Source organism: Oryctolagus cuniculus, chromosome 5 (genome assembly GCF_051225735.1).
Source record: "Oryctolagus cuniculus isolate XC-2025 breed Fujian yellow rabbit chromosome 5, ASM5122573v1, whole genome shotgun sequence".
NCBI classification, from domain to species: domain Eukaryota; kingdom Metazoa; phylum Chordata; class Mammalia; order Lagomorpha; family Leporidae; genus Oryctolagus; species Oryctolagus cuniculus.
Window position 1 is genome coordinate 119,295,764 of NC_142871.1, and position 19,916 is coordinate 119,315,679.

The 19,916-nt window shown below is 37.8% G+C and overlaps 1 protein-coding gene across 2 annotated transcripts in view; it reads right to left on the reverse strand.

Annotated features, from left to right (window-relative positions):
* TFAP2D (transcription factor AP-2 delta) overlaps positions 1 to 19,916 on the reverse strand; it is a 74,737-nt gene that overhangs the window by 31,592 nt on the left and 23,229 nt on the right. For both annotated transcript variants that reach the window (XM_089333199.1, XM_008263039.5), the window contains one exon: positions 7,974 to 8,115. In XM_089333199.1, the coding sequence (XP_089189325.1) occupies positions 7,974 to 8,115 (142 nt within the window). The remainder of the gene's footprint in view (positions 1 to 7,973; positions 8,116 to 19,916) is intronic.

Consider the following 19,916-nt stretch of genomic DNA (forward strand, 5'->3'; position numbering starts at 1 on the left):
TGTTTTTTGTTTTTTTTTGTTGTTGTTGTTGTTTTTTTTTTTTTTTTTTTTTTTGACAGGCAGAGAGTGGATAGTGAGAGAGAGAGACAGAGAGAAAGGTCTTTCTTTGCCGTTGGTTCACCCTCCAATGGCTGCCACGGCCGGTGCACCGCGCTGATCCGATGGCAGGAGCCAGGTACTTATCCTGGTCTCCCATGGGGTGCAGGGCCCAAGCACTTGGGCCATCCTCCACTGCCTTCCCTGGCCACAGCAGAGAGCTGGCCTGGAAGAGGGGCAACCGGGACAGAATCCGGCGCCCTGACCGGGACTAGAACCCGGTGTGCTGGCACCGCAAGGCGGAGGATTAGCCTAGTGAGCTGCAGCACCGGACAAGTGCACACTTTTAACAATGGTGTATTTACCTTCATTGATAATAGTTGCTCCAAACTCTGCATTTTCCCTGTCATCAATGAGATTTGGTTGGCTAGCTTTCAGGTATAGTTCTATATTTTCATAGATGAGTGCAACTTAAACTAAGTATTTGATGCCATTAATAAGGACATCATCATCTATTATACTTTGTGTTATTTAAGAGTTAGATACATTTTTATTTTTAGGAAAGTTTTAATGAAAGTTATTTTTATTTCTTTTAATGTTGATTTGTCTTTATTTGGAGAGAGAGAGAGAGAGAGATCTATCTATCTTCCATTAACTGGTTCACTCCCCAAATGCCTGAAACAGGTAAGGTTGGGTCAAGCCAAAGGTAGGAGCCAGGAACTCCATCTGTATCTTCCCCATGAGGGCAGAGACCCAAGTATTTGAGCCATCTTCCACTACCTCTCAGGATGTACTTTATCAGGAAGCTGGGTCAACAGTGGAGGTGGAACTTCATCCCAGGCACTCTGATATGGGATGAGGATGTCCCAAGCAGCAGATCAATCAACTGTGCTACAACGCCCACCCCTCTGGCTAAAATTTTAAATATGACTTCATGTTATCATTATCAGGCTAGCAATAGAATTACTGTGTGGTAGGCCATCACTATGATTTATTTTCACAAAGAAAGATTGAAATTATTGTAAGACCAAATGTTAATTCTCTATAAGATTGAAGTAAATTTTAAAAATTAAAATAAAGGTTAAACATTGATATAGTTCTTTGGATATGACATTTGGATTGTTGGGTAATTAAATAAACGAGTTTATAACTTGTCAAATTGATTTTGCTCATGGGGAAACAAAACTGAAAATTGATGAGGAAGTGAGAAAAAGGCAAAGTGTGGAAAAATTTAACTCATGCTGAATAATTTAATTTCACCCTATGTGAAGCTTATCAGGAATAGTTTTAGAATTCTCAATCTTTGATATTTAATTCTGCTGCTTAACTCACTGACTTAGGACAGCTTCTAGACTTAGATGACAGTCCTGTAGATTCCCCTTGGGCAATCATCATCATCTCATTATAACCCTTATGGAATAGTTATTTTTATGACTAGTTTCACTCTTATTTAAATCTTCATTTATGAAACTACAATAAGAAATGCTCATATTTCAAAATAAAATGTCTTATTATGAATTATGTAACATAAGATGATCTTCGATGAATCATATATTCTAACTTTATCGCTTATGTCATTGTCCTTAAGGACCTAATTTTTTTGGCTGGTGTCTGAATTTAAAGTTCTGTTTCTCCTTTTGACGTTTAATGTTTAACATCTGATTTAAAATTTTTAACTATTTTGGTTTACCTTAATGCAGATGAAATGTTAAGTATATTTAGTTCTAAATTCAATGAATGAAGAGTCTTAAATGTATTTTCTATATAACAAGCAAATAAATGATTTGTGTCATATATTTTTAGAATTCAGAATTTTTTCTGTTTTTATTCTTCCTTCTAAAACAATCATCTAAGTTACATTAAGATATATGGAAAATCAGCAAAACACTAGTAACAAAGAAAAATTAGGAGACTTATGGTCCTTACTGGGTGCTTCAAACAATTGTGTGCTTGACAATATATTTAAACACAACTGAACTGTTACCCACTGAGGTAAGAAAGAAATATAAATGGCAATCTGACAGTTCACATAAGCAATATTTTTGTCAAAGTCTTATGAAAAATCAACTTTCAGCATTTTAATTAATGAAAATATTTAATGCTTTACCATTGATGGAAAATTAGAAACAGTGCCTACAGCAAATTGGGCGTGTTATTCCTAGACACTCCTTAATTAATCTCCTTATTTCTGGTTGTATTGTGTTTGTTTACTATAATTACACAGCCTCTGATTCATTAATTTTTGTTTCACTTTGTCTCATAAAAAGAAGGGATATACATACATAAAAATACAAAAAATTTATATAGGTTATATTGTGATTTCTAGATATTTGTGAGCTAAAAATGAGCTAAAAAATGAGTTAATTGGAACAGTGAATTCTTTTCTTTCTTGACATTTAATGGTCTGCAAATGTCCAGCTATGTACAGATGAATCAAATGAAATTGTATGTTCTTGCAATGTTTTATGAAATCGAAGTTCAGAATTACATCCGGGATATTATACATTACGTAGTTCCCAGGGAAAATTAAAATACTTCCACCTGGTTGAATTCACTACTCTAAAATGGATGTCTCAGCCTAACTTCGACAAATATTGAAGTATTCCTCTTACTCTGTAAAAAACAAAAATCTCAGATTCAATTTGCGTGCACTTAGAGACTCCCAAACACTTCAACAGTGGTTGGAAACTCCATGAAGATGAAATCTTGTGTTTAGAATGTTGAAGATGGTGGAGGTAAACAGTTGCAGAAATGTTCCTGGGCTCAGGACAAGATGAATTTCTTGGACTAAGGGATGAAAGTGTAAACTATGCCTGATGAAAGTAATTTGAAGGTAGAAAATATGAAGGTGTTTTCTCATGGGATAGCAGGATCATTCAGGGGTATTACATGGGCACCATTATGAACCTACCAGCCAGAATGGTATTGTACTTTGGGAATGCTTGGGGAATACTACCTTCCAGTACTATATAATTCTCTTGATCTGTAACATGCCTTTATCTTTCTCCTGAGGTTATATTAAAGATTCAAACTAACTAACTCTATGCACTTTAAGTTCCTTCTACAGAAACTGAAACATGACTGATGAAAGTCCCTCTGGGTCAAGATTGAAAGAGTACACACAAAATAGAAGCACAGAACCCCAGAAGATATACTATGGAACAGATTTATATTTAGATCTCTCCACCAGCCAGTTTTCAGGAACTTCCATGGTATCAAGCTTAATGTCCAAAATTTAAGCCCAATTTTTCTTCTGCTTTAATCATTTTCTTTCTCTGTTTCTTATTCTTCATTCTCTCTGTGATTACTTCCCACTTTTATTTCACTTTGCCTATCCTTTCCTCCCATCCCATTATCTATTATTTTTCCCTTTTTTGGGGCAAAACAAAACAATTAGCTGGTATTCTTAGATCAATGCATAAATATAATTTAAACCCAAATAGAGACAGCTACAAATACTGCACAAACACCAAATTTCTTGAGCAAGCTTGTCAGATGGTAGATGTTCCATATAATTCTTAAAATTAAAAACAAAAACAAAGCCGGAGGCATCACAATACCAGATTTCAGGACCTACTACAGGGCAGTTGTAATCAAAACAGCCTGGTACTGGTACAGAAACAGATGGATAGACCAATACAACAGAATTGAAACACCAGAAATCAACCCAAACATCTACAGCCAACTTATATTTGATCAAGGATCTAAAACTAATTCCTGGAGCAAGGACAGTCTATTCAATAAATGGTGCTGGGAAAATTGGATTTCCATGTGCAGAATCATGAAGCAAGACCCCTACCTTACACCTTACACAAACATCCACTCAACGTGGATTAAAGACCTAAATCTATGACCTGACACCATCAAGTTACTAGAGAACATTGGAGAAACCCTTCAAGATATTGGCACAGGCAAAGAATTTCTGGAAAAGACCCGGGAGGCACAGGCAGTCAAAGCCAAAATCAACTATTGGGATTGCATCAAATTGAGAAGTTTCTGTACTGCAAAAGAAACAGTCAGGAGAGTGAAGAGACAACCGACAGAATGGGAAAAAATATTTGCAAACTATGCAACAGATAAAGGGTTAATAACCAGAATCTACAAAGAGATCAAGAAACTCCACAAAAACAAAACCAACAACCCACTTAAGAGATGGGCCAAGGACCTCAATAGACATTTTTCAAAAGAGGAAATCCAAATGGCCAACAGGCACATGAAAAAATGTTCAAGGTCATTAGCAATCAGGGAAATGCAAATCAAAACCACAATGAGGTTTCACCTCACCCCTGTTAGAATGGCTCACATGCAGAAATCTACCAACAACAGATGCTGGAGAGGATGTGGGGAAAAAGGGACACTAACCCACTGTTGGTGGGAATGCAAACTGGTTAAGCCACTATGGAAGTCAGTCTGGAGATTCCTCAGAAACCTGAAGATAACCCTACCATTCAACCCAGCCATCCCACTCCTTGGAATTTACCCAAAGGAATTTCAATTGGCAAACAAAAAAGCGGTCTGCACCCTAATGTTTATTGCAGCTCAATTCACAATAGCTAAGACCTGGAACCAACCTAAATGCCCATCAACGGTAAACTGGATAAAGAAATTATGGGATATGTACTCTTTAGAATACTATACCACAGTAAGAAACAACGAAATCCAGTCATTTGCAACAAAATGGAGGAATCTGGAACACATCATGCTGAGTGAAATAAGCCAGTCCCAAAGGGACAAATACCATATGTTCTCCCTGATCGGTGACAACTGACTGAACACCAAAAAGGAAACCTGTTGAAGTGAAATGGACACTATGGGAAACGGTGACTTGATCAGCATAGCCCTGACTGTTAATGAACAACTTAATACATTATCCCTCTTAGTAGTTTTTTTGTCTGTTCTACTTAATATGACTGGTTTAATTCTGTAATTAATACACAGTTATTCTTAAGTGTTGAAATTTAACTGAAATGTGATCCCTGTTAAACATAAGAGTAGGAATAAGAGAGGGAAGAGATGTACAATTTGGGACATGCTCAAGCTGACTTGCCCCAAATGGTAGAGTTAGAAACATACCAGGGGACTCCAATTTAATCCCATCAAGGTGGCATGTACCAATGCCATCTCACCAGTCCAAGTGATCAATTTCAGTTCACAATTGATCATAATGAAAGGACTAAGAGTCAAAGGGAGCACTAAACAAGTCTAGTACCTGCTAATACTAACCGATAGAATAAATAAAGGGGAGAGTGATCCAACATGGGAAGCGAGATACTCAGCAGACTCATAGAATGGCGGATGTCCTAAACAGCACTCTGGCCTCAGAATCAGCCCTAAAGGCATTCCGATCTGGCTGAAAAGCCCATGAGAGTATTTCAGGCATGGAAAGCCAAGACACGCTGGCAAAAAAAAAAAAAAAAAAAAAAAAAAAACCACCACCCCTAAATGAAAGATCTCTGTGAGTGAGATCCCAGTGGAAAGAACAGGTCTTCAAAGAAGGAGGTACCTTTCTCTGAAGGGAGGAGAGAACCTCCACTTTGACTATGACCTTGTCTAAACAAGATAAGAGTCGGTGAACTCAAGGGGCTTCCATAGCCTTGGAAACTCATGACTGGTGCATAGGGAGATTACTGATGCCATAAACAGGAGTGTCAATTTGTAAAGTCAACAACAGGAGTCACTGTGCACTTACTCCTCATGTAGGATCTCTGTCCTTAATGTGCTGTACATTGAGACTTAATGCTATAATGAGTACTCAAACAGTATATTTCGCTTTGTGTTTCTATGGGGGTGCAAACTGTTGAAAGCTTTACTTAATGTATACTAAACTGATCTTCTGTAAAAAAAAGAAGAAATTATTAATTCCCAACTTGACTCTCGCTGGGATTAAACATGACAATAGGTCTGATCTGATTTCATCATCATTTAAAAAATCATCTATTATTTTTCACTTTATGTTTGTGTGGGAGCTAACTGTTGAAATCTTTACTTAATGTATGCTAAAGTGATCGTCTGTAAATAAAGAGAATCGAAAATGAATCCTCATGTGAATGGAAAGGGAGAGGGAGTGGGAAAGGGGAGGGATGCGGGTGGGAGAGATGTTATGGGGGGGAAGCCATTGTAATCCATAAGCCGTACTTTGGAAATTTATATTCATTAAATAAAAGTTAAAAAAAATTAAAAAAAAAGACTCATGTGACCAGAATCTAGTGGAAAGGGAATATTTAGTTTGGGTTTTATGCATTATCAACTAATTTGAATTTTAGCCACCATGTTGTAAAGCTATTAAATAATTATTTTTCATCAGTTCCTAGGAAGTAGTGCTTCTATATCATCTACTTTATACTTCATCCTAAAACATTTCCCCTACAAAAGAAATGAAGGGACAAGCACTTGGTGCAGTAGTTAGAGTGCCACTTGGGACAAATCCCATATTGGAGTGTCTTGGTTCAAGTCTTCTTTTTTTTTTTAAGATTTATTTTATTTACTTGAAAGACAGAGTTACAGAGAGAGGTAGAGACAGAGAGAGAGGTGTTCCATCTGCTGGTTCACTCCCCAGATGGCTGCAACAGCCGGAGCTGTGCTGATCCGAAGCCAGGAGCCAGGAGCTTCCTCCGGGTCTTCCCACATGAGTGCAGGGGTCCAAAGACTTGGGCCATCCTCTACTGCCTTCCCAGGCCACAGCAGAGAGCTGGATTGGAAGAGGAGCAGCCGGGACTAGAACCAGTGCCCATATGGGATGCCGGTGCTTCAGACCATGGCTTTAATCAGCTGCACCACAGCGCCAGCCCTGGTTCAAATCTTGACTCCACTTCATATCCAGTTTCCAGCTAATGGGCATCCTGGGAGGTAGCAGTGATGATTCAAGTACTTTGATGCCTGCCACCCAATGGGAGACTGAGATTGAGTTCTGGGCTTTGGTTTCAGCCATCTGCAGCCCCAGCTGTTGTGATCATTTGATCAGCAAACCAATGGATGGGGGAATCTCTGTCAGTCTGCTTTCTGTTTCTTTCTGCCTTTCTAGTTAATAAAAATAAATTATTAATTAAAAAGGAAACCAATTAATAAATAATTAAAATCTATATTAGCCCTAAAATCTGAATAGAGAATTAGGAAATTATTTGAGATTATTAATGATCTATATGCAACAATAACTTATTTCAGTAAGAAAAAGATGGTAAGAATTAGCTACCACCTGAAGGGCTTTTCTGTGAAACTTTTGTCTAAGACTTGCACTGGTGCTTGTAGTGTTGCTAGCTTTTGCACAGTAAATGGCAATTCTGCCTTAAATTCTCAAAGAACTTTCAGGTAGAGGGAATTTAGACGTCATTTTATGCATGCTCCCCCTTACTGTATGGATACATTTGCCTTTGCATTATTTCCCTCATTATTTTAATTAGGCTTTTTACAGTTTTCAGAAGTTTTACATACATTGAACGTTTTATTTCATACACTATCACCTTGAGAGCATGAGGCACAAAGGCATTATTAGCTTAATTATACACAAGAGAAGATGGGAGCTGATGACAACCCTTGGTCTCAGGGTCTCTTTTGCACATTTGTATCCTCACCTTTTGCCACATTACTCAAACATTCATAGTGTTCTGAGATCTTTATCTTCATTTATTAAGGCACAGTGAGTACCTTAAGCCAAATTACATAGCAATCAAAGGCTTATTAGCTTAGAGTCTACATTTCCCACACAAGTTTATCTTCTTGGGATTTCTGTGTGCTCAGTTTTCATGATAGCTCCAATAATGATCAAGGGCAATTTTGCCAATGGTGAAGAGGGGTAGGAAGGACCTTGTTTAGTACATGTAGCTGCTGGAATGTGAGAACCCCTCCTGGAGAGAACTGATGTTTTCCAGACTGGTCCTCTCATTCAAAGAAAATGGAAAAACTGAGGATGAGGCACATAGTGCCTTCCTCACTCTGCTTACTTGGTGGCTAGGATCATCTTTTTTCTTGCTGTCTGTTCTTTCTGTTCCATATGTTGTCTGGCAAGATGTTCTCCTACTGCTTTGGCTGGAAACTCTGTTTCACAAGTGTAGCCAAAATCCCGAGCCAAGTGCAAAGCTTCCCCTGTTGGCAGACAACACAAGTCAGTTTCTGAGCAATATCCAACCTTAATGACAGAAATCACTTACATTTTCTTCAAGCCGCACTCCTGGCTGTGGTCAGATGAACCATGCTTCCTAGTCATTCCATCAGTCCAAGAAAAAGAACTTTTTTGGAGGGGATGTGGTGAAGAACCAAGAGGAGAAACTGAGAAATAGAGAAACAACCCACCAGGTAGGCGGAGGGGAAAATTGATGCGGAAAGCAAAACAGAAACACATTCCAGGAGTTTTGACTCCCTCTGTGGCTCTGATCATGAAGCAAACTTCCAACATTCTGCACATTAATTTCCATGGGAAAAAGTTCAATGTGTCATTTTGTTATCACTCAACCTATAACCTATTCTCAATAGATCTGAAATAATCAGGTATCTTTTCCATGAGATCTATTAAAATATTTGGCATAGGGTCCAAATAACTTTTCAAAGAAGGTGGAGCACTTGGAAAGCAGTTAAGTGAATTATATGAATTTAGTAATATTATGGTGTTAAGGAGAGTGTATTATGATTACAGAACCAGCATTTTTAGGCTGTATGGAAGGCATCAGGACACTGTAACACTATGTATAACATTTCTAAAGTATATCACAACACTATGTACTATGCTTAAGAATAATACAATCAAAATAACTTGTCTTTCACAAAATCTAAAACTTGAGTAAATTTTTAGGAAATAGGATTAAAGTAGTTTATCACTGGAGTTAAGATTTAGTGGTGGAAAGCAAACTGGAAAACAGTAGTTAGTATTTTTAAAGCTCAATCAAACCAAATCTTATCTAATCATTAAAACTTGTTAAAAATCAAGATTTCCTCTCCTTCTCTCTCTTTCCCTCTCTCTCTCATCCTTTTTGTCTTTCAGATAAATAAAATAAATAAATCTTTTCAAAACATCAAGGTTTAATTGCATGCATACTAAGCACCTGTTTTGTTCAAAGCATAATGCTAGGTAAGAGTAATGGGGGTTGAATGGGGCACTAAAAATTGTCCTGTATCTAGGAAGATGCTCGTCATAGCAACGACAACAACAAACCAAATATTTTAATGGCACTTTATGATCTTAATTGCATCCATATCAACATTTTCTATAATATATGCATATCTATTGATATTATAATACTATAAGATATTGTATTACAAATATAAAATGAGGGTTAGAGATCAAGTGTTTTATAGAAGTTCAAAGATGGAGAAAGTGAAAATCATGGAGAGATGATGCAGTAATCATATAATTACATTTTAGACAAGACATAAAAGCAGTCTTGATGATAAATCATATGATGCTTGCTTGGGGTGTAACATGGTAATAGATTAAAGGGTGGTGGATTTGATTCTTTGTTAAGTTCACAAGATAACAGAATATTTCATGAGTTAATATTTGGAAGAAATAACATACTTACTGGTAGAGAGGAAGAGAAGGAATGCATAAATATAAAAGTAATATATGAAATATGCTAGTTCATATCATTGAAAATATTTTTAGTTAAGATACTGCTTTCCAGAAAAAAGAAGTATTAGTCCTTCATATTAGAAAATTCATATTTATAAAGGATGATAAGGGAAATTAATAATCATAGAAAATAGGAAGATATTTTATGAGAGAACAGGACTGATAAAAGATAATCCTGAAAGTAACTTTCAAATATTTTTGCCTTTCTTATGACTAAAATTTCTTTTAAAAAAAGACAAATATATTCCTAATAATTTTTCATAGAGGAAGGGGCCAGATCGAAGTCAGGAGCCAGAGCTCAATTCTGGCCTAATATGGGGGGTTGCATAGCCTCAACCATTTTAGCCCTCATGGGCTGTCTACCAGGGTGTGCATTAGCAGGAAACTAGAATTGAGAATGTGATTGGGTATTTTTTTTTTGACAGGCAGAGTGGACAGTGAGAGAGAGAGACAGAGAGAAAGGTCTTCCTTTGCCATTGGTTCACCCTCCAATGGCTGTCGCGGCCGGCACACTGTGGCCGGTGCACCGCAATGATTCGAAGGCAGGAGCCAGGTGCTTCTCCTGGTCTCCCATTGGGTGCAGGGCCCAAGCACTTGGGCCATCCTCCACTGCACTCCCGGGCCATAGCAGAGAGCTGGCCTGGAAGAGGGGCAACCGGGACAGAATCTGGAGCCCCAACCGGACTAGAACCCGGTGTGCTGGAGCCTCAAGGCAGAGGATTAGCCTAGTGAGCCACGGCGCCGGCCTATGATTGGGTATTGAAATAAGCACTCCTCTACAGGCTGTAGATGTCCCAACTGACATCTTAACTGCTAGGCCAAATGTCCACTACAGAACAATATTTTTAAAGTGTTTACAGTGGGCGCCACGGCTCACTAGGCTAATCTTCCGCCTGCGGCGCCGGCACTCCAGGTTCTAGACCCAGTCGGGGCACCGGAATCTGTCCCAGTTGCCCCTCTTCCAGGCCAGCTCTCTGCTGTGGCCCGGGAAGGCAGTGGAGGATGGCCTAAGTCCTTGGGCCCTGCACCGCATGGGAGACCAGGAGAAGCACCTGGCTCCTGCCTTCGGATCAGCGTGGTGTGCCGGCAGCAGTGCGCCAGCTGCGGCGGCCATTGGAGGGTGAACCAACGGCAAAGGAAGACCTTTCTCTCTCTGTCTCTCTCTCTCTCACTGTCCACTATGCCTGTCAAATAAATAAATAAATAAATCAATCAAGTGTCTATTACCAGTAGTTAAATCCCTTTAACCAATAAAGAAAGAAAATCTCTGCATATTTTGTAGACAAAATGACACTTAAAGGACATTTAAGTGCTGTATAGCATGGTCACTTGCTAGAAAAAATGAGAGAAAGATTATTCAAGAAATTTCAAATTTAGTGATTTAAAAAAACCTTAAATGTTGACCTATGAAATAATGTTACAACACTTGACCAGAGGATAAACTTTTTGGTCAGCATTTGGCAAAGTGTGTTAAGTCATAGCTTGAGATGCCCCCATGCCATATCAAAGCGCTGGGTTTGAATGCCAGCTACCTCACTTCCTATCTAGGCAGCAGATGATGATTCAAGTAGGTAGACACAGATAGAGTGCTGGTCTCCTGCTTTCAACCTCACATAGCCCTGGCTGTTCCAGGTATTTGGGGGAGTAACACACAGGGGAAGATCTCTCGCTGTCTCTATTTGTATGTGTTTCTCTTCCTTCAAATAAAATGATAAAAAATTCAAACAGTATCTTGCAACTAACACAATAACGTAATTTGTCATATTTCCTTTGTATAACAAGTTGAGTTATATGTATTAATGTAGCTGTACATTGCAGTGTTGACACAGAAATGATATTTAAATAACATTTTAACAGAGAATATTACATATATAAATATACATATATTTCCTCTACCATTTATGCAATAGTAGGAAAAATGAAACAGTACAAACATGAAGATGGCATCATGCCTCTACAATTTTGTGCTAAAACTTGATTCTTGAGGCTCTGTCCCATTTTATGCAAAGCCCTCACCGCATGGTAGTTTTTAAAACAGTTTGAGTAGAACAGCTGTTATTTACATTTACACTGACAGCCAGAGCCTTCCTTCTCTTAGTACTGTTTACTGCTTTCTACTGCTTGCCATGTAACATTGTTACAGGATGTATAGCAATGCTACATCAAAAGAAGTGGAGGGAAGAGACTCTGATATGTAGTTAAAATGTGTACATCATGCCTCAAAAGCTTTGTGTGTGAGGACCAAGGAATGAATAAATAAATGGGTATGTGAATCAAAATACACATGATATTCAGAAACAATGACAGATACATAGTTAAATCTATATAGTATATGGCAAGAAGTTTAAGAAAAATGGAAGTTTTAATATCAGAAAAGCATGGGAAGAAGACTCTAAGGGAGTTGACTGATTTGTGAAAATACAGATGGATATCCTCTGTCTCTGTGGTGGGATAAAATGTCTATGTGAAGGACAAGCAAGTCCAGCATCTGGGGTGCAAAGAGCAAACCAGTGAGGATTGAGAACTTGTCCCTTCTATTCCCATAATAGCAAATTTGGCTGTGTTTACCTCATTTCTGTGAGAGATGATGTAAGATGTTTCAATGTCCAAATCCCCCTCCCTCAGCAAGCTTAAGAAATCCCTACATTTCAATGTATTATGTCATTTGGCCATCTACCTCCCACCACCAGTAATCTTTTTTTTTTAATTAGCACACATTAATGTTAACAAATACTTCCATTTTATTTTATGGCACTTCAAGAATTATATATATTAGAAGGAAGATGCATTGAGAGGGATGAAGTTAGTTCTTAGAAATGAGAATCCTTAGTGCAGTACTTTAAGTTCTATATGCCAAGTATTTAATCCCCTGGTGAAACTCACAGAGGGATATTCAATTTTACAACAGTATCAACAGTAAAGGAAGACTCACATTAAATAGCTGTCTTAATAAGTGGACACAAGTTAATTCCTGAACATGGGAAAAACATAATTTCCTTCCTGGTTTTCAGGAATGAATCTTTCTGCATTCCAAAGCAAATAATAAACAACTATGGGAAAATGTTATTTAAAAAAAATTTTTTTTGACAGGCAGAGTGGATAGTGAGAGAGAGAGAGACAGAGAGAAAGGTCTTCCTTTGCCATTGGTTCACCCTCCAATGGCCACCACGGCTGGTGCGCTGTTGCCGGCTCACCGCGCTGATCCGAAGGCAGGAGCCAGGTGCTTCTCCTGGTCTCCCATGCGGTGCAGGGCCCAAGGACTTGGGCCATTCTCCACTGCACTCCCTGGCCACAGGGGAGAGCTGTCCTGGAAGAGGGGCAACCAGGAAAGAATCCGGTGCCCCGACCGGGACTAGAACCTGGTGTGCCGGCGCCACTAGGTAGAGGATTAGCCTATTGAGCCGCGGCGCCGGCCAAAAATTTTTTTAACTAAAATCATTGATGCTGTCCCAAAATGGAAAGTTAACGGAAAAACATTTTCTCACAAAAAATTGCACATTATGCTGACATTCTGATTCCCACATTATTCCACAAAAAGTAGAGCTAAATGTACTTTTAAAAGAGAAATAAGCATACCTGATTTTCAATCTTTTATAAGCCATTAAATAGATTTTCTTAGGGCTAGTGTTGTGGGGCAGTGGGTTAAGCCACCACCTGCAATGCAGTCATATCATATAGAGACCCAGAGGTTTGAGTCCTGGCATCTCCAGTTCTGATCGAGCTCCCTGCTAAAGCACTCCTGCCACCTGTGTGGGAGACATGGATGAAGGTCCTGTCTCCTGGCTTTTGCATTGCTCAGCCCTTGCTGTTGCCATTAGGGGAACGAATCAGAAGATGGAAGATCGCTCTCTGTCTCTCCGTCTCTCTCTATAACTCTGCCTTGCAGATAATAAAAGAAACTTTAAAATTTTTTTATTTAAGATACACAAATTTCATGCATTTCATATATACAGATTCAGGAACATAGTGATTCTTCCCACCTAACCCTCCCTCCTGCCCATGCTCCCACCCTTCTTCCTTCTTTGTTTCCTATTCCCACTCATAATAAAATAAACCTTTTTTAAAAAGATATTTCCTTCCTTTAGCATTATTGTATTTGAGGAAAAATTGTATTTTAGATAACTAAATATCAATATTCAACACTAATTGGTATTAAATGGTACTTTAAATTGTTATTCACTAGATATTTCTTACCAACAGTCACTGTAGCAATGTTATTTTATAAATTTAAGGTTAACTTTGTATTGCAATACTCAATGTCATTAAATAAAAGCAACAGTTAATGTATATTAAATTCCAGTCAAGTATCTATGATTTCAATCTTATTTTCACTATGAGGAAATAGCACATTTAAACCTATGGCATTATTTCAATAAGTATCTACTAGAAGCAAATGTGAGAATAATTTCATACCTGGACATGATATTATACTAAATTATATTGTAGTATCAAACTTCATTAAACCCTAGAGCTCAAGGACAATTTTAATACATGTGTATAAGTTTTCCAAATGATTCTGGAAGGAGTGCCCTCGATTTTACTATATATTCAATGATTTCTGACATCGATAAGTGACTTATAATCTGGTGGTTTCCCTAGCTTAATGGTGATTTTGTTCAAACACCAACACTGTTCTACAAAGTGATAGCTTTGTTCCTCATTCAATATTCTAAACTTACCACAACCCCTTATTCATAAAAGATACCCAGTTAACATGTGTTAAGTGAAAAAGTTTTCAAATATTTTATTGGCTAATTATGACCATGGTGGTATTCTATGTAAGGAAAATAAGAAAATATTAAAGCAAAAGAATTTGATAAAAAGAATTAAATATTGTAGACAAGATATGAAAAGGGATTATTATCACTGTTTATGTAGAAGAATTTAAAAAGATAGAATATACTTGTAAGCAAGGTTTCTCAACCCTTGCTATTCCTATAACCTGGGAATTTGCTTTGTAAAAAGAATCCTGAGTGCCATTCTTTATCAATTAATCTCTGGTGTCAGGATATCTGCATTTTTGAAAAATTGCTGATGTGCTTCTCTCAAATCAAGGTTTCGAACCATTTTTCTAAGATGAAGATAAAGCGTTATACAGAGAAGGGCTATAAATCTTCCCCAAATATTAAGAACCTATGAGTTACACAAAAAGAAGGCAGTCACTACTGAGTTAATATCAAACTATAAGAGCCTCCATCCAGTTGAATTCTTGCATAATCAGTCCTGCATTAACTGGCTTATACAGTGCATATAAACTATAGAATCAAGAAAGAAAATGTGGTAGTAGAAATAGAGATAGCATTGTTAGACAGCAAAGACATCAGTCCCTTGTAAAAGTGTAATTGTTTAAGTGGATTAAGTATAAGATGAAACTTGTTTTTCAAGTTGGTAATAAAAAATCAATAAAAGGTGTTGGGACAACTGGGTGGCCATCTGGAAAACACAATGAAAATTGGATCTGTCCCATATATCCAAAACTAAAACATGGTCCAGATGGATCAGAGATCTAGATGTTAACAAAATAAAATCACAAGTAATAAGAAGGTAACAAAGGATAATTATTTCATAATTTCGGGATAAGACAGGCATTTAATAGAGTATAATAAAACTAAAAGCCATGAAATAAAATATATGAGAAATATGATTATATCAGTTTTTAAAACCTGTGACAAAGCCTGGACAAACAAGCAGAAACCTCTAATAACAAAAGAAGGCTAGGGGGTGAGAGCTATGCAGCCCTTAATACAGATACACAGCTGGCTTTCCTAGTGTGTAATTAAAATTTACAAATTAATGAGAAAGACACCAAAAGTCATCTCACAAATAAAAAATAAATACATGAAGGATCTTCAAATAGTTCACAGAAAATGAATAGCATGAAAAAACTATGTACATTTTCAATTTTTGCACCAAAATAAATTTAATTTATCTTTTACTTCTGTTTTTCCATGAACTTTTTGGTGTACCTTCATAATGACTGAAAATGTCATAACTCCTTCATAATACAGAAGAATTTTAAATCAATCATTTTTTGTGTCTACAAAATTAATAGCACCCTGTTTAGACTAGTGTCCAGGGAAGTTCTATCATATTAATGCTTCTTATTCCATTGCTGGTTAGATTATAAATTTACAGCTACTATTGAGAAGAACCTGCCAATAGTTTATCAAAATCAAAGATTTTTTGATCCTGCAATACCGTTCCCAGGAATTTATGAAACAGATGTGCTTGCATGTCTGCAGAATTATTTATGTAAGTGTGAGATTACTCATTGCAGCAACTATTTGTAATAGCCAAAGACTGAAATAATCTAAATGATATTCCATAGAAGACTGGCCAAAATTAAACACTCCCATTCAACAGAATACCATGAATGTTTCAGAGTTAACAACTTGTGGAAAAGGCATTTAGTCTAGAAGTTAAGATGTCCATATCCAATATCAGAGTACCTGGGTTCAATGTCCAGCTCTGGCCCCTGACTCTTGCTTTCTGGTAATGAAGACCTTGTGAGGCAGTGGTGCTGGCTTAAGCAATGAGTTCCTGTTATCCACCCAAGAGAGTTGGATTGAGTTTTTGGCTCTGAGTATCCACCCCTCAACTGGTCCCATTGTGGGCATTTGAGGAACGGACCAATGAATGGAATCACCCTCTCTGAATCAATCTCTCTCTCTCTCTCTCTCTCTCTCTGTGTGTGTGTGTGTTCATCCCTCTCTCAAATAAATAAGTGATTTTTAAAAGATTTATTTTATTTATTTGGAAGGCAGAGTTACACACACACACACACACACACACACACACAGAGAGAGAGAGAGAGAGAGAGAGAGGTCTTCCATCAGCTGGTTCACTTCCCAAATGGCTGCAGCAGCCAGAGCTATGCTAGGCTGAAGATAGAGCTAGGAGCTCCTTCCAGGTCTCCCATGTGGGGACAGGAGCCCAAGCACTTGGGATGTCCACTTCTGCTTTCCAAGGCACATTAGCAGGGAGCTGGATTGGAAGTGGAGCAGCCAGGACTTGAACTGACTCCCATATGGGAAGCTGGTGCTGTGGGTGGCGGCTGATCCCACTATGCCACAGCACTGACCACCAAATTAAAATATTCTTTTTAAATTGTAACTTGTAAGCACATAAAAAGGAATGAACATTAAAATAAAGTGGGGAAAACAATAAGGTGAAAAGAAGTGCATTTAGAATGCTATCACTTGTTTTGAAAATGAAAAAAATACATACATACATGTATCTGTGGAAAGAATCAGGAAAATTGATAACCTTTGTTTGCTTTTGGGGGGTAATTGAATGACTAAGAAGAGACTGCAAAGGAATCATTCCACTGTGTACCCCTTACATAAGTTTTAAATTTTATACCATTGTATGCTTTATCTAGTTAAACTTAAAAGTAAAATTACTCTCTTCCCTGTTCTTAGATTTAATTCTGATCTAAATATTTGTTGTAAGTGAAAATGGGCAATTGCAAGACTTACATGATTATCCAATAGGAGTTACACCAACAAGAATAGTTACAGTCTAAAATTTTATTAGAAAAATCTATAAATTTTCAAAAATTAAACAATGGGAAAAAAGAGAAACTGAGTGTTTGAAAATCGTATTAGTTGAGTCATGAGCATTGAAAGGGAGAACCAGAAAAAAGATCACTAGGAAAGAAATGTGGAGACATGCTTTTGAGTGAACATCAGTATTGGCAAGACTTAGTAAAAATAAGCTGGACCAAAGAGGCAAGAACAAGATTGAGCCAAATGGTCATGGATACATTTGCCTGACATGGCTTCTATTAGTAGGAACAAAAATTTAAGGACATTCCAAGAGCATAGTCAGAAGCAATGACATATGTGTTGTATCTTATTTCCCTGCTTCTACAAGCAAACCACTTCCCCCCTGAAAATGAATGAAATTACAAAATGCAGGTCAGGGGAATGATATTAAGAAATAAGAAAATAACTTGAGAAGATATTGTTAAAGATATTACCTATTTTGTCCACAAACAGACACCATCAAATATTGTATGGTATCTCAGGTTCTTTACACCAATTACTGAATCCTAATAAATATAAGTCCTTGGATATTAGACAGTAGTATCTAATTAGCAATTTCCAAAGTAGTGTCTCCTAGATAGAAATTATCTTGTGCCTAGAGTAAGGAGTTTATAAAAAGAAAATACAAGTGTGGCTGGGGTGGGGAGTTGTGAGTAGAGGAGAGCCCTTTTCTAGAAGGACTAACATCTAACATAGATTATGCTAATATTTAGCTTGTTGAGCTCAACTCTACTGGCAGCTCTGGAATGAAAAATATTGCCAAAGAAAGCACTGTTCAGTGCCAGAGTGTATCCAAAAGGGAACACCTGGGTGCTCTGGTGATTGGGCTCATTCGGATGCCATCACACTAGAGAGAGCATCAACTAGAGGTATTATAGCAGGGGATCAACACACTGCCCATTTCATGTCACAATTTTAGAAGAAAGCTACAAACATTTATCCTAAAGGTGAGACTAATATGGGAATAAAATGTATGGAGGAGGCCAGTGAAGAAGCTATTCTGAGATGATAGTCCTTTCAGACATACCAAGCACCCCAGCCTTTTTCTCCACATATGCAAAAATCCTGTGCAGAACAGTCTTGGAATTTTTTTCAGTAAAGAATAATGATAGCTAAATTATATCAAACATTGACTTTGTGCTGGGGACCATGCTAAGAGCTTTGCAAACATTCTGATTTAACCTGAACAACAACTTTATAAGCAGGGTAATATTACTAATGGTACTTTATAGATAAGAACACTATTCTCGGAGTTTGTCTTTTCAAATAGAAATGAATACATGCAAGCTTATTTGATTCGAGAAGCTACACTCTCAACCACTATGTTCTAGTACCTTAGAGTACTCAACCTTAAATTTCCTCTAGGACTAACAATTTGTTATTCTGAATAAATTTCAAAAAACTGACAATATTATTTAGACAGAAGAAAACAATAGAACAGATATAATAGGAGGGAAGGCCCCAAAGAACACCCATATCAGAATGTGATGAGTGGAAGTGAAGGGGAGAAGGGGAAAAGGAAGAGGGAGGGAGGGAGGGAGACTAGAGTAGGGAGGGAGAAAGAAAATATTATATTCTCAGTATTGTATCTATGAACTATATTTAACCAGTTAAAAACTAACTGAATAAATAAATAAATAAATAAATAAATATTGTAGACTGGAAAGAAATAAACTTCATAATTCTGAAAAAAGTGAGATAAAAAAGAATGTGATGAGTAATAAGTTTCTATATTGTGTTAAGCCACTAAAAATTGGAGATTATCTGTTATAATAATAACATTATTATAATATAATTAGCATTATCCTAATTATAATAGATACTAAGGCCTTTATTTATAAATTAAATAAATGAAGCTCAGTCAGATTAATAACCAGTCCACAATCAGAAACTATTTTTAAAATAATATTGGGCCGGCTCCGCAGCTCACTAGGCTAATCCTCTGCCTTGCGGCACCAGCACACCGGGTTCTAGTCCCAGTCGGGCGCCGGATTCTTTCCCGGTTGCCCCTCTTCCAGGACAGCTCTCTCCTGTGGCCAAGGAGTGCAGTGGAGGATGGCCCAAGTGCTTGGGGCCTGCACCCCATGGGAGACCAGGATAAGTACCTGGCTCCTGCCATGGGATCAACGCAGTGCGCCGGCCGCAGCGCTGGCGGCGGCGGCCATTGGAGGGTGAACCAATGGAAAAGGAAGACCTTTCTCTCTGTCTCTCTCTCTCACTGTCCACTCTGCCTGTCAAAAATAAAAAATAAAAAAATAAAAAAAATAATATTATTATGAAGTGTGGGGAGGAGTACTATGCTAAAAGTTACATTTTGCAATTGGCACAACAGGTTCACATAAAGTAAGAAGTATAGGGAAAGGAGCTTATATTTTTTTGAAAGTAAGAAGAGCAAAGGTGTCAAAGGGATTAAACTAACAGAATGAGTGGAGATTATGCACAATATTTGTAAATGGTACCCTTTCTTTTGTGAGTATGTATTTACATCATCCATTGTCCCACACTATTTAAAAGTACACACACAGGGGCAGTATTTAGCTTAGCAGTTAAAATGTCTGCCTGCCTTGGGGCCAGCGTTCCCAGAATAGTGGGTTAAGCTTACGATATGAGCACCAGTTCAAGTCCCAGCTGCTCTACTTCCAATCCAGCTCCCTGCTAATGCACTTGGGAAGGCAGTGGAGGATGGTCCTACTGCTTGGTTCCCTGCATCCACATGGGAGACTTGGAGGAACCAGTGGATGGAAGACCTCTGTCTCTCTCTCTCTCTCTCTCTC